The sequence below is a fragment of the Anguilla anguilla genome, chromosome 7 (assembly GCF_013347855.1).
Source record: "Anguilla anguilla isolate fAngAng1 chromosome 7, fAngAng1.pri, whole genome shotgun sequence".
Lineage (NCBI taxonomy): Eukaryota > Metazoa > Chordata > Actinopteri > Anguilliformes > Anguillidae > Anguilla > Anguilla anguilla.
This window is the reverse complement of record NC_049207.1, coordinates 14,915,998-14,939,468: the sequence shown is the minus strand read 5'-3', so window position 1 is coordinate 14,939,468 and position 23,471 is coordinate 14,915,998. Positions and strand designations below refer to the sequence as shown.

Here is a 23,471-nt window from a genome sequence, read left to right as displayed (position 1 = left end):
TTAATTACAAGTAAGTCATACGTATAATAATGCTATCTACGCAAGATTTAAATATTGAAATATGCACTTTACAGTCATGCAGCACAATACTGCCAAGCACGGTGGCTTTCCTTGCTACCATGGCATGGGGACGTGGCGCTTGCTGGCCAATCAGATGGTCTGTATTGCATTGAAGTGACCAATCCAAAAGTAATTTTTGGATTGGTATATTACGAGTCCGCAAAGTTGTGCCTGAAACTTGATTGGTTAATTCTTATATTATTTTATTATTATCGGAAGTGGAGTAGGAGAAGGGTGTACATCCGGCAGTGTATTGTGGGAGTGGTTACAGGGCACAGGCTTGTGAGGTTATTCTATAGCTGGGTACAAATACCGGGTAAGTAGTCTAACCAAGTTATCGATACCTAGTGGCTTTGAGTCCCATAATGTTATTTAGATTTATCAGGCTCGACAGCTACATACATGCAATTTGGTTATTTCTATCTACGTTTGGCTGTATTTTGATCAATCAAACTTAACTGGCTGGCAAGATGGCTTTCATCACGTAAAACCGCTATGTAGTTGCCTGCCGATTTATTGTTATCCCTTTACATTGCAATCTCTTTTTTGTAATCGCTAATGTTTTACCTATTGAACTTGCTAAACTGATATGTCGTTCAGACATCATTCTGTCGCAGTTATCTGGTAACGTTAGCTATCCCGATTGCAACTGAAGATGTAGCAAACCAGACAATTTAGGGCAGCTAGCTTGCTAGTTAGCTAACAGTCGTTTTGGTAGGCTCAACACGTAACGTAATTTTCCTAAAAATAATTGTCAGGCGGCTAGTTATGCCAATATGAGCTAAATCTGGTGTTTAGTGTAAAATGCTTTATTATATTTTTTAACTAAGCCGTGCCAGTGTCTAATAAGAAGGCAAACCTGAGGTTATGACCCCATTCGGTATGTGTTCCTTATCTAGCTATCGATAAATCTCTCGATAAAAGACCCTGGCATGGAAGTAAAGATTGGATGAAGCGTCCCGGTTTCGGGAAAGTAACTCAACGTTATAAATTTGTAAAGGTCTGTGCGCCTTAGTTTACGTTCCGTTGCCAGAGAACAACTTTTAAAATGAACGGTGAACCGTCAATTATGAAGTGGTTATTGGTAGAGAGACAGGTTTGATTCCCAGGTTGGGCACTCGAATATGAATCAGCAGTGTAGTTTACCTGAATTTCTGCAATGGATATCCAGGTATGCTGAAGCCATTGAGAGTTATTTTCTTGTGTTTCTGTTGGGTAGTGTGCGTAATAAGTCACCTGCCACTAAAGAAAGTAATGTGGTCTACTTGGGCGGTTGAGGTTTTAACCCCCTCTCTACTTGGGTGTCCTTGGTTTAAGAAAAATATATCCTCCATTTTTTTTTTTTTTGCTTGGAATTCTTTACCTAACAAATGAACCTGCACATCTGCACCTTCTAAGTTGAATTTGAAATGATTTCCTTTGTATCTGCGACAATTTGGCTACTGCATGATTGACATTGAGCAAGTGCTCTGACTGGGAAGCCTTGGGTTTGTAAAGCTTGCATGTGTAATCATTGACATTTGTCTGATCTTGGTCATCTCTTACACAATGTCAGGTAATTACCAAAGTGCTTGCGAAGCAAAGTCCTTTCTTTATGGCTGAGTGTTAAGTAGTGTGACTTTGGGAACCGGGAGAAATTATGCTATCCATTTATGATTATTTTATACCGTAGGATTGTAAATAAACATTTGGCGCCATATTTAAAAGCTCTGAAGCTCAGTGAACATCTGGTTGTCTCATCATGTCATACTCCTTTGAAAGCAGCAGGTGGCACTGTGGGACTTCACTTCCTTTCCCTTAATCTACCATCAAGTTTGTTTCATTTCAAACATTTCAAGCCCATCACTCTGAAGGCAAACTAATGTTTATTGGGCCCAGTATCAGTACATGATCTGGGCACACTTTCAGTTGGCAATAAATAGAGGACATGTGCCTCTGTATACGAGCCACTCACTTTAACAATGCTCCCCTTATCCAGCTTAGGCCTGAAGATGGATCTCAGGCTGTTAGCCATGTGCGTTGCGCTGTGCGTTGCCCACGCCGCCGGCAAGCCCATGGAGAAGAAAGACCGCGTCCACCACGACCCGCAGCTGAGCGACAAGGAGCACGACGACGCAGAGAGCTTCGACTATGATCACGACGCCTTCCTGGGTCAGGAGGAGGCCAAGACCTTCGATCAGCTCACCCCCGAAGAGAGCAAGGAGCGGCTGGGGTAGGAGGTTCATCTGACATCTGTCTTACAGAGTGGACCTACAGAGAGCAGCATTGACTGTGCTGATCTGAGATCTTAATTACAGCATGTGTGTACAGAAAGCTCTAGAAAGCAATGAATCTTAAAACTCATATTTGCACTTAACATATGTTCACATGCACGTGTTTATAGATGCTTTTGGTTGTGTTTCCCTATGTATAATTAGCAGCCCCTGTGTTCCTGTGCTTCTCAAGGACAATTGAAGTCGTTCTCCATTCTTCCTTCATTCAGTGCCTGTCTCGCTGTCTTTCTTGTCTCCCCGCTCCTCCCCCATGCAGGAAGATTGTCGATAAAATTGATGAAGACAAAGATGGATTTGTTACAACCGAAGAGATGAAGAAGTGGATCAAGTTTGCGCAGAAACGCTGGATTTACTATGACGTGGACCAGCAGTGGAGGGGACATGACCTTAACGAGGACGGATTGGTCACATGGGAGGAGTACAAGAATGCCACATATGGCTACGTCCTGGGTGTGTCCGGCTAGTTCACAAAATCTGCTTAAAAGTACCTGCATGTGCAAAGATTGAGCACTTTGCAGGCAGAATTTTTATTTTTAAATAATCAGTGATTTGTGCATTGTGATGCACAAATATGAAAATGTTGTTTCATTTGTCAGTAACAAGGAGTTATGGGCAATTATTGATTTTTTTTTTTTTTGAAAAGTAGTCTGCTTTAAATGTCACCATGTTCCAATCTGTGTTCTTCTTTGCAATGTCACTTGCTCTCCTTTATGTTCCTGTCTGTAATGTCACTGTGCTCTCCTCTGCCCTCAGATGACCCAGAATCTGAGGACAGTTTCAACTACAAGCAGATGATGTCCAGAGATGAGAGGCGCTTCAAAATGGCAGACAAAGACGGGGACCTCATCGCGAACAAGGAGGAGTTTACTGCCTTTCTGCACCCAGAGGAGTATGACTACATGAAAGACATTGTAGTGGTGGTATGTCCATATTTGCTATATAAACTCCTGAGAAATTAGAAAAGAACAGTTACATGGAGGCGCTTGTAGAGTTTGGAGCTAGAAGCACAGGAACCTCTAAGCTAAGGAAAGTGAAACTGTTAAAACATGCCTGTGCAAGAATGATTGGAAGGGAGGTCACAACTTTGTCTCACTACCATACATTTTCTGAACAGGAAACCATGGAGGACATTGACAAAAATGGAGATGGATTCATCGACCTGGAAGAGTACATTGGTAAGAGTGCAAGGGAAGCAGTGTGACGTGAGAAACTTCCTGAGGATAACGAAAAAAAAAAAGCTTTGCTTAATAGCCCAGGCATTACAATGCAAGTAAGCGTTAGTTGGAGATCTACTGGTGTTTCTCACCTTCATGGGTACACCTTGTTCTCAATCTAAGCTACTGGTATTGAAACTGTCAGTATATAGCCTAGGCTTTCACAGTTGTGTTTTGTGCAAAACAACCTTTTAAATTGAATGATCAATATAATTGAAGACTAGGAGAACTTAAAATGTATTTATTAAAGTACATTACAAAGCTATGGGTACAATATTCTTCTCCATATATCTTTGGCATCATTGTGAACAAGTATTTGAATTTGCTCATCCGTTTTAGTTGTTCAAGCTGTGAAATGTTATTAACATTTAATTTTTGCCTTTTCTATTTTCACACTCATTTGGGTCTATCCCAAAGTGCTTCTCAGCTGCACTAATAGTCCATATACGATGGTTTTTAGCATCTCGTTTAAATGTAATGGGCTCTGGTACCACACCAGTAATGTCTGTAAGCTAGCTAGTTAAAGCATGTTCACTGTGCTGCAGTGGGTCATTGACAAGCTGCTTGTCTGCTACCAGAGTGATGCAATTTCTTTTCTGATTTATCAGTGGATACTTTTCCTCCGCGTCTAATGGAAGTTTCATTGTATCTCTAGAGCTGGGTGTGTGTGTGGATGTGGATGTGGATGTGGGTGAGGGTGCGGGTCCATGGATGTGAGCACTTGTCTTGATCATGGGTGATGCATCTCCCCGCTTCTTCCCAGGGGACATGTACAATCACGAGAGCGACCCAGACGAGCCGGAGTGGGTCAAGTCGGAGCGGGAGCAGTTCGTTGAGTTCCGAGACAAGAACAAGGACGGGAAGATGGACAAGGACGAAACCAGGGACTGGATCCTCCCCTCGGATTACGACCATGCTGATGCAGAGGCAAAACACCTGGTGTATGAGTCAGACGCAGACAAGGTCAGTCCCTGGGCCTGCATGGACCTGGTCTTCATTTTAGCTACTCTTAAAGAAGCCTTGATTACAGTCATTATTAGCAGTGTGATGGCAGCCATGTTGGATCTCTCATTTCTGTATCATACTGATTTCAGGATGGACAACTCTCTAAAGAAGAAATAATCAACAAATACGACCTGTTTGTTGGAAGCCAAGCGACAGATTTCGGGGAGGCCTTAGTACGGCACGACGAATTTTAAACCATTCTAGATAGGAACAATTTTTAATTTTGATTACATAATTTATTTTATATTTTTTCATCTACCATCAAGACTGCTATATAATTATCATTTTTTGTGTGTTTGTTTTGTTGCAAAAGAGTTTTATTTTTGTTGTTTTATAAAATTAATTTCTGTAGTGCATTTTTGTTTTTCTTGGTTGGTCTGATTTTGAACAATGTATTTTTGGCATGTGCTTGGCTGAAAGGCACGGTCTGTGTATGAACTTTATAACGAACACTCAAATGCACTGTTTACCATGGAGAGTTCCTGAATGTGAAGACTGAGATGCTGGATGCATTGAACTCAGACCAAACACGAGGGGAGTCGGAGCTGAGCAACACTGAGGGGATTGCTTCACTGATAGAAGCGGGAACGGCCAGTCTCTCTCTTCTCTCACTTGAAAGGGCTCCTGGGATTTGGTGTTTGTTTGACAGTCATTCCTTTTCCACGTTGAGTTTTGAAAGTTGATGTATCAGTGGGACAATGACCAGCATCCATCATCAACATTCCTCTTCTGTGCCTTTATGGTTTTTTATGTTGAGTTATTTAGCGTGGTTAGTATTTTAATTTATAGGAACAAATGAAGGGCAAAGGAGTTTCCTTTCTGGAGTTGGTGTAACACTTTTCATATATGCAGGTTAGAGGAGCGACAGACATTGATCTGTCCCTTGATATGAAGTTCACGGTTGCACCAGATTTTGTGGGTGGTCTTCTTCCTCATCCCATCCCCTAAACCCCATGTTACCACTATTTGTGTAAAAAAAAATTGTTTGTTTTTTTAAACAATATTCAGACCTTTACCTGTAGTCTCAGTTGTCAATAGTTACTGTATATACATTGAAATGCAATGTAAAAAGTATACTTTATGGTTTATATGCAGAATACCTGAACACTAAGGGTTTGAATCTTGTTCTGTGGTAAATAAACAGCCTGTTTCTCAATAAAAAAAATAAATGTGAGTCAATGGTAATTTTGGTTTATTTATGTCACTTGCTTTAACACTGACTAAATGTTTCATATTGTAAAACTGTTTTCTGTAAGAATTATTTATCCAAAATAATTCCCCTTGTGTTTTGACCGCAGAATTAACATTACGTTTACAGCTCTACCAAATGGCAGATTATCCTTCATTTAATAATGTCTCTTTTAAAATGCCTCTCTTAGAGCACTTCTAGGTCGGTGGATGGATGTCCACATTACACATGTATGATGGCACTTGGCTCTTTCATCTATCCATCTTCGGTATCCATACTATCCTCTCGAAGGCAGTGGCACAGCTGGCACCAGGAGAATAGGCAGATGTTGGGCAGTGATATCAATGCGCTGAACTAACATCTGTTCTGTAGTTTTTATCTTTTTTTACTTTTTTTAAATTTTTTATATGTTGTGAAGAGAACACGCATATGAACATGCAAATGTGATTCATTGAGATGATGAATGTCACACAGTGTGATGGTTGTTTAACCAGAGGCCTGGACAGATACGACAGGGACCTTGCAGCGCTAATAGGACACCGTAACTAAAGGTAACAAAATTAGTCTGGAACTTCTGCACACCATTGTGATGAACTGAGAATAGGAAAGAACTTCCCTTCAGCGCCATGCAAACTAGTACCAGGGCCTTCAGTTTGATGCAAGCAGATATATTTTATTTTTGTAATAAAGAGCCCTAAGAGAAAGCGTATGAAATCATGAATGTTGTGTGTTTTTGTGAATGTGTCATTATGGATGCAAATCATTTCTATAATTTTACATTGACTCATCTAATGATTTTTTATAGACAGCTAATGGTAAATAGCCACCAGCAATGTCAACGTGAACACTAAAACCTGTAAGGTCTTTTACGAAAAATTCACCTGATTAAAGAACAAATGGAACCCAAAGAACAAATATTTAAGGAGGTCACAATAATCTGGAAATAGGATTACTAAACGAAACTCTTAAAACCGCACAAACACAAGGATGTCATAGTGGGATTACGTATATAGTGGGTATTATCTAGATAAATGATATATGGATTTCTGGACTTAGGGATGCTGAAGACAGTTCAAGAGGGTTAAATATAATCTCTGCCGTCATCATCGTCCACCTCTGCTTCTTTAATTTCCCTTCATCATTGCATCCTAAACCTGCCCTTTTATCCCTCTATCCTCCTATAATGCATCCTTTGCTGTTCTCTTCCTTTCATTCCCCTTTTTGTTCATACCCCATTTACAGTCTAAATCCGATTCTCATCTTTGTTTTCATTTCTGTATTTAAATTCAGACTAAGCCATTTCTATAGCTACTTAATTTTCACAGGTATGTAGTTTTCATCTTTTTTATTCGCTAGTATTTTCAATAAATCTGAATTATTTTCAAATGCACTTTTTTAGATTACAATTTTAATTTTAAAATTTTAAAAGCATGTCATGATTAAACATGCACATTTTCTAGTTCATTGAAGCTTTGTTCATTTCAGATATTTGAACTGTGTTGCACCATGTACAGTAAGCAGCTTGAAGTCATTTTACTTTTATGATGTTCCTCAAGTACATCCTTCACAGAGTGATGTGTCACATGAACATATGTATTTGTGACCATATAACTCCAATGGTTATAACCTCACACATGATCATTAATGAATGCCTGTATTTCATTAGAAAAGTTCTGTTTTCCCCCTGTTCGTCTTGCTATGGTCTAGCATTCATTCTGAATGAGCGCTGTTACAAGCCAAAAGATGCTTATTTCTGATCCTTTTTATTCATGACTGAGCTCTGACAGGGATTAAGTCATTTGCATTTTCCAATTCGAATCAGTGCAACTAGCATGGAATTGCTTTCAATTACAAATGTTTACATATAATTTAAGATTATGGAGATGTGTTTTCAGTATTTAGCAAAAAAGTGAAAATGTGTGAAAAATACGTAGTGTTTCTAAATTTATTAGGGTTTATGAATGGTCTGCTTTTGCAACTATAATAATAACAACTCATTATTATATTGTAGCACCACAAGATGGTGCTGTAGACATACAAAATGAGAAACCTTCATTATCCCTTCTACTCTTGCACTGGCTGTTTGTTAGGTGAGTACATTGCATTGTTCACTGTTCACTTGGTTTCCGTTATACTAAGAGGCAGAGCTGTGCTGTTAAAATAAATAGATTGAATGTGTTGAGAGCCACCCGGACTGATACTGTTCATCACTCATGACTTTTATGTTAGTTATTTATTACAAGGTTGTACATCGCAATAATAATAATAATAATAATAATAAGCAACCTGACACAATGACCTCAGATCAGTAAGTTCCAGCAATCTGTCCCCAGCTTTTCTCCCTAGTTTGGAACCACCAATTCTGTTTCCTGAGTCACTGCAGAGCCTCTCACATCCAGGCTACAGCACTTTTGCACCTGCATTTTGCAATGCCCTTCACTAGTGCCAGTCACAGCAACAGTGTATCTCTCACGTAGAACTGGTCATCTGTGTGTCTATGCCAGAGGCAAAATTGGGAAATCATGTATCAGAATGTCAGGGAACCCTGGCCAACTTAAACCCACCCCACCAAGACCTTGAAGACAAAGCCCATTGTGCCTCAACAAAGCCAAACTTTTACTGTTGACTAATGACACAGCTGAGACTCAAATTTATGAGTTTAGTGCCTGGCCAGTGCTAGCTGTGATTGCCTTTAACAAATGACCCACTCAGGCTGAGAGGGTCATAAAGGTGCAGGGCATAAAAATTGCACACCTTTCGCTCAGGACTCCATTTAGATTTACCCAGAGTGCTTTGGGGCATTGAGGACAGGAAGATGACAGGATTTTCCACTGCTGCAGGGTTCAGGGTCATGGTGAGACCGCTGTTTGTTTATTACCTTTAGAAAAGCAAAAGCTCTCAGGGACCTGCTCAGACTGGTCTCTATGACGACAGTAGACCTGCATGGAAGGGCACAACGCATTCCAGGGCATGCCTGAACTCGAGAACGACAATCGTTCCTTTTCCAAATAAAATACAACTTGCCAGAATACACCTACAGCTGTATATAGCCAAGTCTTTATCTCCTCATACTAGCTCAGCCTTCAAAAAACATTTAGTACAACTCGTAGATGAATCTGTATTGTACTCTCAATGACATTTTTTACAGTTTGGGTCAGTGCTTCACACTGTTTTGTGGAACTGTCAGTTGTGTAATGTTTCCAGTCACTGACAGCAGTAAAGAAACCTGAGGAATGAGTGGAACCTGTTTCCCAGGAAAAACCTCCAATAGACTGGACTACCTTTCCAGAAGAACAGAGTCTCCAATCAGCTATCAGCTGTGTTTCTTCAGTCAGCTGGAGCTATTCTATTTAGAGTGCAGTTTCTAAAATGTGTTACTCGTCACCAACTCATTACTCATCACTCATGCTGCTCATAACCTTGTGAATGAAATTTCACACACACCAAGCCTTTGCACCTCAACTCTTTCTCCCTAAGAAATAAACTCACATGTTGGATGATTTTTCTAGGCTGTTTTGACAGCTTTAGCTGCACATTCTTCCAAATGGCCAGGCAAAAACATGTAAAAAACAGATAAGACCTCAAATTGACAGAGTTCACACCAAAGTAAATGCAGTTAGGTAACATCTGAATATGGCATATCACAGTACAGACTTGAATGCATACTATAACAGTATATTAATAAAGACATTCATACAAATGAGTACATTACAGTATATGTATATTATACTCAGAATTGGCTGATGGTATAAACACTCAGTCATTTAGGACCACAACCATCCCTGAGCTTCATTCAAATGTACAAACAAATAACAAAGCATACTGATACTGAACTTTGTTTTTATTTGAAAATTTGAATGAAGCACAGGCGTTAATGGTTTCAGTAGCACCCTAGCAGTGTCTTGTTTTGTTGGAATGTTTTTCAGGTTTCGTTTTTTGTGTCTTTTCCCCAGTTAACGACATTATGTGGAAGTGAGAAAAGGGAACTTTGTCATGAAGGGCTGGAAAGCCAATTGGATCACAGCATTAGTCAGATGACCTTTGGCACGGCAGAAGAGGCCACAGTGGAGTTCGTAGTTTTGCTTTGTCGTGGATTCCATCCTGGGCCCTGCCCTACTATGACTACACTCAGTGTGCATAATCACAATGACGCACGTATGCTGCAAGACTAAAACACAGTGGTAGTCAGCTTTCCAAGCTAACCATGATTTATAAAGACTTTTCACAGATTTAATGATTTAAATCATTCCACTGTACTTGAAAAACAAAGAAAATACAAGCATTTGCCTGGTAAAAAGAAAAAAAATACCCTTCTGTGGTTTTTAAAAGTATTTCTTTTATATATTCAAAATGACCATATTGCGTGGTTGTTCAAAATTTAATATGCAAATACTCCAATATGCAGTACACTTGATTTATTAGTGATGGAGGATGATAGGAGGATTCTGAAATACAATTGAAATCATAAGCTTGTTTTTGAATGCTCTTTCTCAAAATTTCTCCAGCTGTGCTCATTACAGTAACCCCCTCTATAAATTCAGAAGGTTTTGGGCTAGATTCAAATCCCTCCCAGGGTGATGCTATGGCCAATTATCATCACCCCACAGGGGTGCCACCCAGCAGCCCTAATCACAAATTTCTGATTGACAGGCTAAACCAGATGTCACAAAATTTGAGACCACCACATGTTGACATCCTGCTCCATCTGTGACTTTGACTCATCAACAAAAGTGACTTCAGCTGGTCTTTGCATCAATTTTGGGCTCTGCGATTCCTGTTTTCCCTCTGCTTGAGCCACCAAACTGCTGCAGCAAATCCAGAATGTGTGAAATATTCCCAAGCGTTCTCACAGCATACACAGTCCTACCTGTCTATACCGGCCCCACAGTGGCAGAATGAATGCCCCACAGTGTGTGCCAAATAAATATAATGTCTGAGCCCCACTGAAATCCATGGTAGCGCTCCTTGTTCAGTGAGAACTCTCCCAAATGGATATCTGAATATCTGTGCCACTGTCATGTTTAGCTGTTCTGTTCTGGTTTAACCAAATGCCAGATGTGGTCAGCTTTTGTGTGGCTACCTTACAATGATGTCCGACTGCATGCGACTCACAGAACCCAGGTTTCAGGCTCAGTCACATGCAGAGGTACACTACATGGCCAACGGTATGGGGACACTTGCCATCCAACTTCTCATCCAAAATTATGGCCATTTATATGGAGCCCTTCTGGGAAGGCTTTATACTAAATGTTATATAAAATACAGGGATTTGCTTCCATTCAGTCAGAAGAGCATTAGTGAGGTTGGGCACTGATTGGGTTATTCCAATTGATCCCAAAGGTGTTGGATGGGGTTGAGGTCAGGGCTCTGTGCAGGCTAGTCAAGTTCTTCCACATACTTGACAAAACCATTTCTATATGGACCTCACTGTGTCATGCTGAAACAGGAAAGGACCTTCACCAAACTGCGGGGGAAGCACACAATTGTCTAGAATGAGATTGTATACTGTAGCATTAAGATTTGCCTTCACTGGAACTAAGGGGCCTAGCCCAAACCATAAAAAACAGAAAACCAGATCAAGGGGTGTCCACATACTTTTGGTCATATAGTGTATGTCAGTGTGTTCTCAACCCAGTCAGAAATATGTGTTGTTTTGCCATTTGTGTTAGTGAAGCCATTACTGCACAGGCAGTAAACAGAGATGACAAGCTGAACTACTGCCAGACAAATGAACTTCCCATCTGTGCTGTGTCATTGCTGCGGTTCTGAGTGAAAGTCAACATTACAAAGCAACCGATATTTTGGACGAAGTCAATGACACATTTCCTCTTAGTTTGATTAACCATATGGGCCCTTCAGTCAATTTATTGCTTTATCAGCTGCTCCTGCAGTCAATTCTGAAGGACCTTGTTGAAAGGGACAAAATGGAAACAGTTACAATTCACAAAATATCCTGCACCTCAGCTGAAAAGTTAACCATTACCTTGTATGGATGATCAATGGATTATCACTTTCCCACATCACATCAATGTGGAAAAAATCTTTATTGGTAAGAAACTACATCCAACATGACAGCTTTTAGCACCCAAAAGTAAATGCTCCTTTGCAGTCTAACACAATTGTAGCCACTAACAATGAATAATTAAATGTTTTTGTTAATGAATACACACGCTTTAACATAAGCCTTTAAAAACAACACAAAAGAAAAAGCTCTGAAACTTCGTCATACTGGTACGGTCTTTATTGAAATAAAAATACCACAATCTCTAAATATTGTGCTGAAGCATCACATTCAAGTGGAAGCCCACTCTAAAAACAATTTATCAAATGTACAATAGGCAGAATATTTCATTGGCTAGTTTCTTGCCACAGTTTGGCCCCTGGTCTCCACAGAGTAATCTCAGCACAGCTGGTCCTTAGAAGAAAATGGTTGAGACATGTCATGGGAAATGAAGATGCACCATGGGACGGCATCCCAGACAGACCCGTATAAGCAGGTCCCTGTACCACGGAACAGGGTTGTGCACAATAGCAGTCAGGGCCGGTATGGCTTTGGTTCCAATCCCAGTGTGCAATTAAGTGCCCATGAGCAGGAGTGTTGTGTTCAGGGCATGGTCGGGCCCCACTGGCCCTGAGCGTGCTGGCTCTGTAACAGTCTGTGCAGCTCCTTGAACTGCTCCACCGTCTGGTCCTTGAGGTCCGGGTTGGAGATCTGCAGGCGGATGCTGTCCGTCGACCAGGAGAGCTCGCCCGAAAACATCTCCGTCAGGATCCGGGCAACGACAGGAATCACCTGGGTGAGAGCGTGCAGACAAGATTGTTCTCTTTGTGTACTGAGAAGGGAAATGGTACTGTGATGGTTCATAAATCCTGCTATTGATAATTTGAGCGGGAGTTACATAATAACATGTAAATACACAGGAGTAGGAGTTACATTGTAACATATAATTAAATAGGCTGCCAATATACTGCAATTTAGCTGAGGTGAGTTAACTATGAATGAAAAACCTGCAGTGTGCAGTATGGAACAGTGTGGTAAACTACAGTGTGTAGTGTGCTGCAAGATCATACAGAATGACCCAAAGTGATAAGCATGCAGTGTTACTGGTACAGAACTGCACAGTGTAACCCTGTGTGGTACAGTGTGCTGTGGGAGTGCAATGCAGTGTAATACAGAGTGAGACACGAGGGGCAGCATAACTCACTGTGGTGCTGTACAGAGGGGGCAGTGTGCAGTCTGACTCAGTCTGACTAGGGGGCACTGCAGTGAAATGTGCTCTGGTACTGAGGGGTGCAGTGTAGGATAGTGTGGCACAGTGCTGTGTAGGATAGCATAGTGTGGTTTAGTGCTGTGCAGTGTAGGATAGTCTGATATAAGGTGATGGGAGTAGGGAGGGCAACAGTACAGAGCACACAGTAGTGTTAGTGGAGTGCTGCTGAACACCTGGACGATGATCAGCTTCTTCTCCTTGGGTTTCCTGTCAGGCCAGTCCTCTCCAAAACAGAAGTAGATTTCGAAGGGGGGTGGGGCCGGCGCTTCTCCTTTTTGGTACAGGATCAACCCTACAATACAAGAGAATACCTCGCACTTCAATACCACAGCTACACTCACATCCCATAATTACTTACTATTCTTGCAACAGGCTATTGTGTTTATACCCTGGTAACAGGTCACAGTCAAACAGAAATGACATACAATAAGAGAATATGTGTTTTTCTGTGGCTCGTGAAAGGAGGAATTTCCGTGGTTTTGGAAATGTTGGGTCATGTGAAATTAGCTTTGAAATGTGTAACTGAAAGAGAGAGAATCGAAAGGAAATAATTTAAAACAGCCAAAACCTTACGGATGAGAGACAGGTGGTGACGTGTTAAACAGCTCAGACTAGACTTTTTTCATTTCATATGAAATAAAGGTTTGTAATTCCTACACGGATCACCTGATATGGATGCAAATACTCTCAAATTTAAGCTGATAGTCTGCACTTTAACCTCACATTCATTGTTTTGTTTCCAATGCGTTGGAGTAGAGCCAAATCAACAAAATCCAATGTTGACATTCCAATCTCTGCATGTGACATAAAAAATACTCTTTGAGATCAGATCAGTGAGAAGTATAAGCCACACATCCCAGCCACTGATCCCCAGCTGCTCTGCCTCACCGTGCAGGAAGCTGTTGAGGCTGAACACCCGGATCCTCCTCTCCCTCTCCATGGGGTTGGGCGGGCCCTGCTCGGACACGCCCGGGCCGGACCAGAACACCTTGCACTGGCAGAGGCGCACGGCGTAGATGTCCTGGCCCTCGATCTCCAGGATGAGGCCGCGGTCCATCACGTCCAGCAGCTGGCTGGTGTAGAAGCGCTGCTTGTCGTTGGAGACGTTCTGCGTGCCGGGGAACCGGACCTGCTGCAGGCTGACCGGCCCGAACAGGTCCACCTGGTCCGGCGTGGGCTCCAGGTGGCCGTAGTACAGCCGGCAGCCCTGCGGGTTGCTGACGGTCTGAGAGCCGGCCGCCCGGCCCCGGTACTGGAACTTAATGTCCAGATCAGTCACTGCCACGGAGAGAGAGAGAGAGAGAGAGAGAAAGACATCACGTCCGTCAAACTGCATGGGCCAATACACTGGACATAGAGTGTGCCTCTATTCTTTACAGTGTAGTTTACTCTGTAAGACTTATAGTCACATGAAAAATATATCCTTTTAATATTTCATATTTCAATTTCAATTTCAATTTCAAGTATGAAAAATACAAAGAGATTCTTAGCCACGGTACAAGCAGACTAACTTGCAGTATAGGTATATTGCTTAAAGTAAAATGTCTAAACCTCTACTCAACCCTGTTCCTGGAGCTCTGCCATCCTGTAATTTTCAAAACCAACCCTAACAAAGCACACCTCATTCAATAGCAAGAGACTGAGTTCATAGTAGAATCAGGTGTGCCAAATGAGGGTTTCCATGAAAACATAAAGGACAGTAGATCTCCAGGAACAGGGTTGGGCTGCCATGACCTAAATTCTTAGAAGCAAGTAGATGGAGGGGAGACTGGAGAGAGCACGCAGAGAGAGGACAGGGTCGTGCACAGTGGAAGAAGGAAGAAGAAGGGCGTGTGTGCAGAGGGAGGAAGAGGAAGAGGGGTGTATGCGGAGGTACTGGGCGTGTGCAGGGGGCGGGAAGTTGCCAGGGAGACAGAGGAGTGTGCACAGGGAGGACTGCTTACTTACAGGGCAGCATATGGGGGCTGCTGAGCAGGTCATATATACAGGGCTGCACTGGCCCCGCCACCCGATTTGGTGCCTCGGGCATGGGGCTGTCGTCAATGACTGGCGGCCCGGGGGGCGGGACCATCTCTCCGTGCACGCCTGGAAGGCTGCCGCCGTGGGCGAAGCCGCCGCACCCCACCTCGCCCACCAGCGGCACGGGGTTCTGGAAGTCAGACAGGGGCATGCTGGCCAGGGGGATGCCCCCGCCGGGGGCGACGGGCAAGCTGCCCTGCGGGACGGCCATCTGTGTGAGGTAGCTGTCACTCATGGGGGAGCTGATGAAGGGCACCTCCCCCTGGAGACCAGGGAACGCTGCATAGCTGGACACCTCTCCCATTCTGCTATCTGCCATTGAAAATCAATCATTCAAAACCAATCAATCAATCATTCAAACCCATGATCAAACACTATCACACTAATACAGACATGATCTAACACTGTATCAGGGGCGACATAGCTCAGGAGGTAAGAGCGGTTGTCTGGCAGTCGGAGGGTTGCCGGTTTGATCCCCGCCCTGGGCGTATCGAAGTGTCCCTGAGCAAGGCACCTAAACCCTAACTGCTCTGGTGAATGAGAGGCATCAATTGTAAAGTGCTTTGGAAAAAAGTGCTAAATGCAGACTGTTTACCGTTTACCGTATCACTCACATTAATAAAGACATGATCAAATACTGTACCACACTACTAAGTACACGATCAAACACTGTATCACTCACATTAATAAAGACACGATCAAATACTGTACCACACTAATAAGTACACGATCAAACACTGTATCACTCACATTAATAAAGACACAATCAAATACTGTACCACACTAATAAGTGATGAACACACATCAAATACCACAAACTGGGAATCACACCTCAAACATGCCAAACAACTAATTACAAGCAACTCATGCCTTTTCCACTCATCTGCATTAAAGTTAATGCCACACAATGTGATTTACAGAATACACTGTAAAATACTGATCCGAGAACCATTAAGCAGAACCTTTGCTCACAGAAAACCAGTGCATTCACGTATATGAATACTTTATTACTTAGTAAAAAGTCAAATTAAAAGATAAAGAAGTGACTTACCTATTGAGAGACCCACAATGTCTGGTAGCTGAAAATAAGATGAGAGAAATTGAATGGTGCAACAACAAAAAACAATAAAAACTGTATGGTAGTTCATATTGTGTAGAAAAAGGTCCCATATATGAAATTGTTACTTTATATTGGAGAATATGTTGTATTCTGATCATTACTATTTGCTTAACAGATTTCACCATACCTCATCTTCATCATCATCACCAGGATCTGAAACACAGTCAATAATAATTAGAATGCATTTGTCCTGGTATGTACACAAGAGTACTGCACATTTTATTAAATTCACACTCATAAACAGCATGTAATCAACAATATGGGCCAAAAGGCCTATGATAGTCATTACATTTCACGCACTTTCATATCTTCCCAGCAGTCACAAGCTCCACTGGAGTTAAGTGCTGGATATTAACGGTCATTCGATTCCGGTTAAGGCCCTTGCGATTGAACTGGTTCTGTTGCGGCCGTTACCTCCGTTATACGGTTGGTCGCACACCTCGTAAATCTTGTACGGCTGGACGGGAGTCTCCTTGGTGCCGTCATACTTGAGCCTGAACTCGCGGCTCTTGTTGAGGGCGCAGCGCAGGTTGGCCTTCCACTTTGCCGGGTCGGGCTCGTCCACCCCCTCCTGGTACTTGCCAGTCTCCAGAGCCCAGGCCTGTGGAGGAGGGGTAATCAAATGAAATGGCTTTTCACTACAGCCTCCCATAGCTCAGTTGACAAAGGCACTCGTTACAAGAGCAGCCAGGGCCCAACAGCCTAGACATCAATGTCACAGCCCAGTCAGGTTTGAGTCTGGTCTATGACATCAGCTGACTGATGGGAAGCCCACAGTAGCTGGATGAAGTAGGCTTTATCCTGTCTGGGGAAGGGTGAGTTTGTCAGCCAGGGGTCCTGTGGCATTTGTTTCTGCCAATGGCATGCCAAGTGCCAGCAGGCTACCAGTGGTCAGATATAACCTCTCCTCCAATCAGTGCCAAATACATAGCCAGTGACTGGCTTGCGGGAAAGTGCATCATGCAAGTTTTTCAACAGCAGACATAATTTCATAGGCATGTGTGCCGTTAAAGGCTCCTCATCAACATTCTTTCACCCCTCTCACTACAATCCTGTTTCAGGTTACCCCCCACCCCCACTGTTACTGCCCCCTCCCTGCCATTACCACCCTCACTCTGACCATGACCACTGAGGCTGTTGTTACATGATGTGGTATTACCAACATAACTGTTGGGCATGTGTTCTAATGCTGGTCAACAAAGTCTCCATTTACAATATTTGCGTATGGAATCCTAAAGTGAATAGGGCGGGGTGGGGCGGGGCACACTCACCCTAAATATGGTATTCTCGTCCTCCTGTGCAGGCAGGTGGCGGGTGGCATGGCGCCAGGGTATCCGGAAGAGTTTCTGCTCTGAGTTTATCCACTGCAGGCCCGGGTACTTCCCACTGTTCACCTGGGCAACCAACCAGGGCTTTAGCCGAATCCTCCGAGACTGAAGACTCATAGTGGGGAAGCACCTATCATTGTTGCCAGAAAGAAAGAAAGACAGAAAGTAGAAAGAGAAAAGTGAGAGATTAACATACAGGGCCAATGTTCAGTACTTCAGACTACAATAAATCCCACTTTTAAACTGAACAGTCAGTCAGCAAAAGTGATGCTTACATACTTATATTCCTAATCAGAAATAAATCTGTTTGGCTTCCGTTATCATAATGCAGAATATATCAGCAATAATCTTGACTTGCTAAAACTTTTTAAGATAAGGAACTGTGGCTTTGTGACTGTTAGAGATAAGAAAGCGGGTAGCTAACTGTTTTTAAAGTAGCTGACTGGCAGCTCGTATAAATGTGGATTTAAAAGAACAGCTGCTTAAATGATTAGGTAGACCCAAATTCAGTCAAGCACCGATGCATGTTGTACTTAGCTTGAAAATGAATTGAATAATGTCTTACATATTGTAGGATTGCCAATACATAATGAAATTATGTAAATGTTTAATATATGATGTAGGAAATGACTCAGCTACACACTTCATAACCTCGAGTTTCCTCACCCCCTCTATAATTAGACTGAATCTTGGCCATGGTTCCTGGGTATACAGCCATACAGCTTTCTACCTCTTTTAAGAGTAGCTCAATTCTGTGATTAAAAATTGGAATTCAGCAGTACATCCCTCCACTGCAGAAAAACCAACACCCCCAAGACCCTCCATCCTACATATAACCAGCATTTCTGAAAAGCATACCCATGGTGTACCTTGGCTCAGTTCCTAGGGTCACCTGACAGTTACATACACACTCCAATGTGACAGGAGACAGGTCACAAAAGAGAAAGCCAAATATACACCATAACCGATCTTCACTTGCTAACTTCTTAACCATGTGAATTTCACATTGCTGTGTTATCATATACATTGTTTGGGCATAATTATTACATGGAAAGCCAAAATTGGGGTCATTTGGATAGAAGGCAATACATTTCAGGCAGTTTTTAGCAGACAATCTTATCCAGAAGAACTTACACAGCTTTTGCATTTTACACGATATCCATGTATACATCAGGATATGGGTTATAATGAATTCAGGTTAAGTACCTTGCTCAAGGGTAAAACCTGAGGAATCAAACCTGCAACCTTATGGTTACATGCCTGGTTTGGTTACATCCCTAGCCATTAAAATACACTGCCACCCAAAGATTCTAAATCACTAAAAGTGGGGTGTAATAGACAATACCTAAAATATAGGCCTAAATACATTTCAGACAACACATTCAAACTAGGAACTATTGCTGGGGTTTAACTCCAGCATAGTTTTGGTTAAGATACCAACCATCTTATTTTGAGCCAGGGAAAACCCTGAATCTACACTCCTGGGCAAAAAAAAATGGGCCAAGCCCAAAATGGCAAAACATTAAGCTTTTAATGGTCTTAACAACAAATCATTGGTCAGAAAATTAGCAAGAATAAAACAAATGCACTCCTGAGACCTCCTGTGCCACCATTTGCTTGTTTACTTTTGCTGCAGTGAACTGTTTGGGGAAAAGCTAGAAAACAGGGACATTCACTTATACAGTAGACAAATTAACATAATGTCAAATAAGAGAGTCATGTTTTGTATTTGGTTGCATATCATTTGCATGCCATGACTTCCTTATGTCTTTGACCTATCAACATCCTCAGAGTCTGGATATCTGATTTTCAGGTTGTCCTACAAGCGATACAAAAACTCTTTGCATTTGAATGGAACTGGGACTAGATTCAGCTGTAAATTATGCTGATACATTATGGAACACATTTGTTGGCTAAATGGCTTTAAGTCATCAAGGGTCCAAGGTATCTGATTAGGCAAATGTGATTTCAGTGCTAGTTTGTACTTGGCAGGATTGTTTGTTTGTTTGCTGAACAGGTTACTCTACAGGGTTGGAGTCCTGATCTATGTGGTCACTTCTGGCACTACGATCTTTACTTCACTCTAGTATGTTTCTTTTGCACCTCTGCACCTTGAACTAAAGCACTTGTTGTACGTCGCTCTGGATAAGAGCGTCTGCTAAATGCCTGTAATGTAATGTAATGTAATATCAAATGAGCCTCAAACCACCGTGCTGCTGCCGGATATGCAGTAGGTACTACAAGCATTGTTTCTCCTGATTCATTTACCTGTTGAACTCAATGGAAAAAATATTCAGGAGAAACAATGCTTGTAGTACCTACTGCATATCCGGCAGCAGCACGGTGGTTTGAGGCTCATTTGATATTGCATTAAACTGGGATGACAATGGATATCTCCAGTGTAGACATTCTTAGAACACAGCAGCAAACTGTGAGTGTACTACTGCACTCATCAGTGTTGAAATTAGGGTGCCTCATTCACGCAAATCTACAGCGCATAAACCACAGCACAGTCCAACTCTATTTGTCACTCTATCCAGAGAACTGTATCCACTGTTTGAGTCCTTGAGAAATGTATTCTTAAAACTACTTTTAGGCCCGTAATTTATCACTGTTCTCCAAATTTGGAAAGTCAATATGTTTGGAATGTTGTCCCATTGTGAAACATTCCCACTGCTGTTGACTCTGTAGATCACCAGCTAAGACGCAGGGTCCCTGTGTTGGCAGACTTCTCTTCTTATGCAGCATGCACTGTCAGCCAGCATCTGATGGCCTATGGGAGTCACTGTAATGTAATGTAATGATGGAAACCATTCTGAAAGAAAACACTCCCTCCCTCAGCAACAAAGCAGCCAATTATCAAAAGCGGGGAAAATGGCACATTCATGATCTAAATCTGAACTAGGGTGAGACACGTAGCACAGTCAAGAATCGCTGCCCATATACAAATCCCTCCATGCAGCTGGACGTTTGATCCCTGCCACCTCCTGAGTTCTGACCCCTTCTCTATCAGTTATTCAGACCCTCTCTGCTTTCGGTCTGAATAAAGTACAAAATACAAAAGGACTGTGGCACAGGTGCACCATAGTGTACTGCTATAGTTGGACGTGCCACTTTGAGGGTCAGCAATTCCGCATTGTTCAGGCCATTGTGCAACAAATTGCTATGGACCTGCAGCAAATATATAGTTCTTGTTCCTTTATTTTTTTCAGTCTGTTCATGCGCTTCACTCTCAGTGCGATTCATGATTTTTCATTCATGTCAGTCATTTACATTCAAAGAAGATACACAAAGTTGCTTCACATAAGATAGAACACCAGAGTAGGATTCAGCTGATGAACATAGATCTGAGTGTGTCGCTCAGGTGTAATGCTGAACAACCTTTCAACTGGAGTTTGTGGTTCACAGGTCATCTCGACTAATAGAAAAACACTGGGTTGTAGGGTTTCACCACTCACATAACTCATTAACTAATTTGCTAAATATTATGAAGAGGCAACAGACTTGTTCTCATCACGTGAATGAGGATAACGTGGGCTGTTCTTTCGGAATACAACACATAGCCTGTTTTGTTGATGATGTAGGCTACAGCATACAGAAATATTTCATGCAGTTCTGATCTAATCAAAAAGCTCCAATCTTTACAGCACACAGGAAATGGCAATGCTAAGGGATTTAATTGAAATTTGTATTGATCCAAAAGTGAAAATGCAAAGAATTTACTCGGCCTTGGAGAGCACCGACTTCTCGAAATGTTATTTCTCCACAAGTCATGAACACCTGCCATTTCACAACGTTAAACACATGCAAGTTAGTTGTTAATTAAGAACTTGCTTATGCATATTTGTCACTTTTCTGTGTAATGTGACAACATCTGAAATCCCGGCGATTCTGTTTTCAAACACTAAATAATCTAAACCAGTGAGACGTATTTTTACAAAATAATGGTAGGCAGCCTACGCCAAAGACACCGACGGTAAATAAATGGAAATATGTCGAATCGTTCCCTTTCGTTGTGTGTGCCGGTGAAATCTTCAGAGGCTAACATTATCCTTCTATCGCATAAATGATTTTGTGCATTCGTTCACTTATAAACTCATATCTCCCAGAACGCCATTTCCCCATGCTGTGAACAGAGGTCTCCTTGGCAAATTCTCGCGGAAGGTGTCCGTAGCTAACGTTTAAATTAGATTATTCGATAATCAAACATACTTCTAATATCATGCATGTAACATAGCGAACTCACCTGAAAACTTCAACAGGCTAATATGCCTGAGGAGGAGCTAACAAAACTTGATCCAACCGCCCGGATTTCCCCGGACCAACGTTAACAACTATAGCCAGCTAACTAAACATGAAACGAAACAAATGACGCAAAGTGTGCATAACTAGTAACACAAAGTGCCACCCTTCCGGGGTGTCTAGAACAGTGTATATGATGTATACGGAAGCAATGAAAAGAAGCATTGCCGCTGATGTTTCCCACAACTAGTGGTTTATTACTCATAATAAACCACTAGTTGTGGGCATCACACAGTAAAATAATGTAATGACCTTCCACGTGCAATACATTTCTGTTTATCTTAAGCCACTGCAAAGGTGGCGTGCCATATGTTGATCAGCTACTCTAAAAAGTGGGTGTGAGTTTGCCAAGGATCCCTGGAAATAATGCTTCGGCTTTCCCTCAACTGATAAAAAGTGTAACAGCTTTTTTTTTAATCGGGGGCGATGCAAGAGTATGTCAGCACGTGAATGCTCATTCACATAGCTAATGTTGCACTGTTCTCCTACTAACTAGAACAGTTAAATCAACGCATCGCCATAGGTAATGTTTCCGTAAGGCCTGTTCTGCTCCGTGACTTGATTTTAGCTGATTAACATGAATAACTTAATAAAAACGTGTAGTCTTCAACAGATGCAATCTCGGATTCAACTGTCCAACTGCTAGCTACCACAAAAATTGGCCTGTACTAATAGCAAACGACGTTCTTTCTTTCCTTCACTACAAGATTTGAGCTCAGAAAGGCATATATAGGCTACTGTAACAACAGTGAATACTAACATTTAAGTTAAGCAATCTTTTCCGCACGATGGCAGTATACTCAATTTGTAAATTGGAGAAGCAGGCAAGAGGTCAATTTTTCATCATTTTCCTCCCAAGCTTTGACGCGTTGACACGCTGCAGCCTGCAGTTAAGTATTTCGTTTATGCATTTGCATAATACGTGTTCAAAGACAGTAATTTTGCAAATGACAAAAATGTGTAATTTTCTTGCTTTCTTTCTGGCTACTTTTTCTCGCAATACTTCCCCAATCGTGAGTCGGGGCACTGGTAAGTTCTCCTTCCTTTGGGGACTTCCCGAGCACACACTACTGGGGTGTGGTGAAGTTTCTATACGAACTGCTTTTGCATTTCCTCAAAGAAGATCGGGTCAGCTTGACACTGGTTGCATGTGAAGCCTCATGGCTCTCATGTACTGACACACACTTATGTGCAGGATAGAGCTGCAGCTGTGTTGTAGCCTACTTCTCACAACAGCACAGTGAATTAGGTAGCCTATTATATATCATATATTACACACAACTTCTCCTCACCAGTATCATTTATTCAGTTTACTTTTCACCAATGATGTTGAAATGGAAAATAAAACAGGATTTAGGCACTGTGGAAACATTCAGAAGTAAAACGAAACAGGATATATACACTGAAGATACTGAAAGACACTGCACAGATTTTCATATGAAGTTCTTGCACGTGTTCAGTTAGAGGATTTGCATATGCAGACACAGTACTTTCAGGGGAATATTGCTTGCGTTGTGTGTATTATTGTATCCCTCCCAACTTAAAAACTAAAAACTTTATTCTCTGTTTTGTCTGGCTGAGGTCTCCAGGCAGGAGAGGTGCTGATTATCATTAAAGTGAGTGGCCAAGGTTTACAATTGTGGTCATTAAATCACTCTTTCATAACTGTCTGCTATGAAGGCATTTATGT

General features: G+C 41.9%; 2 protein-coding genes across 2 annotated transcripts; one reads left to right on the top strand and one right to left on the bottom strand.

Annotated features, from left to right (window-relative positions):
- Positions 1 to 264: 264 nt before the first annotated feature.
- LOC118232604 (calumenin) lies at positions 265 to 5,726 on the top strand. Its single transcript, XM_035427662.1, has 7 exons — positions 265 to 376; positions 2,039 to 2,272; positions 2,590 to 2,783; positions 3,087 to 3,253; positions 3,448 to 3,508; positions 4,311 to 4,510; positions 4,642 to 5,726. Exons 2-7 carry the CDS (start codon positions 2,052 to 2,054, stop codon positions 4,744 to 4,746), a joined length of 948 nt encoding a protein of 315 aa, XP_035283553.1. The 5' UTR covers positions 265 to 376; positions 2,039 to 2,051; the 3' UTR covers positions 4,747 to 5,726.
- Positions 5,727 to 11,768: 6,042 nt separating this feature from the next.
- Positions 11,769 to 21,868, bottom strand: irf5 (interferon regulatory factor 5). The gene is made up of 9 exons (XM_035427470.1): positions 21,726 to 21,868; positions 17,423 to 17,609; positions 16,566 to 16,752; positions 16,279 to 16,304; positions 16,083 to 16,110; positions 14,960 to 15,343; positions 13,901 to 14,290; positions 13,186 to 13,304; positions 11,769 to 12,534 (listed from the first exon to the last, which is right to left on the bottom strand). Exons 2-9 carry the CDS (start codon positions 17,594 to 17,596, stop codon positions 12,346 to 12,348), a joined length of 1,497 nt encoding a protein of 498 aa, XP_035283361.1. The 5' UTR covers positions 17,597 to 17,609; positions 21,726 to 21,868; the 3' UTR covers positions 11,769 to 12,345.
- Positions 21,869 to 23,471: the final 1,603 nt, after the last annotated feature.

What these genes read in the sequence shown, in the direction of transcription:
- LOC118232604 (XM_035427662.1), top strand. Translation starts at nt 2,052, where the DNA reads ATGGATCTCAGGCTGTTAGCCATGTGCGTTGCGCTGTGCGTTGCCCAC. An exon ending in CACATATGGCTACGTCCTGG is followed by an intron (nt 2,784 to 3,086) that starts GTGTGTCCGGCT and finishes CTCTGCCCTCAG; the next exon opens with ATGACCCAGAATCTGAGGAC. An exon ending in TGAAAGACATTGTAGTGGTG is followed by an intron (nt 3,254 to 3,447) that starts GTATGTCCATAT and finishes TTTTCTGAACAG; the next exon opens with GAAACCATGGAGGACATTGA.
- irf5 (XM_035427470.1), bottom strand. Translation starts at nt 17,596, where the DNA reads ATGAGTCTTCAGTCTCGGAGGATTCGGCTAAAGCCCTGGTTGGTTGCC. An exon ending in ACGAGAATACCATATTTAGG is followed by an intron (nt 16,753 to 17,422) that starts GTGAGTGTGCCC and finishes CCTCCTCCACAG; the next exon opens with GCCTGGGCTCTGGAGACTGG. An exon ending in CCTCAACAGCTTCCTGCACG is followed by an intron (nt 13,305 to 13,900) that starts GTGAGGCAGAGC and finishes CTTGTATTGTAG; the next exon opens with GGTTGATCCTGTACCAAAAA.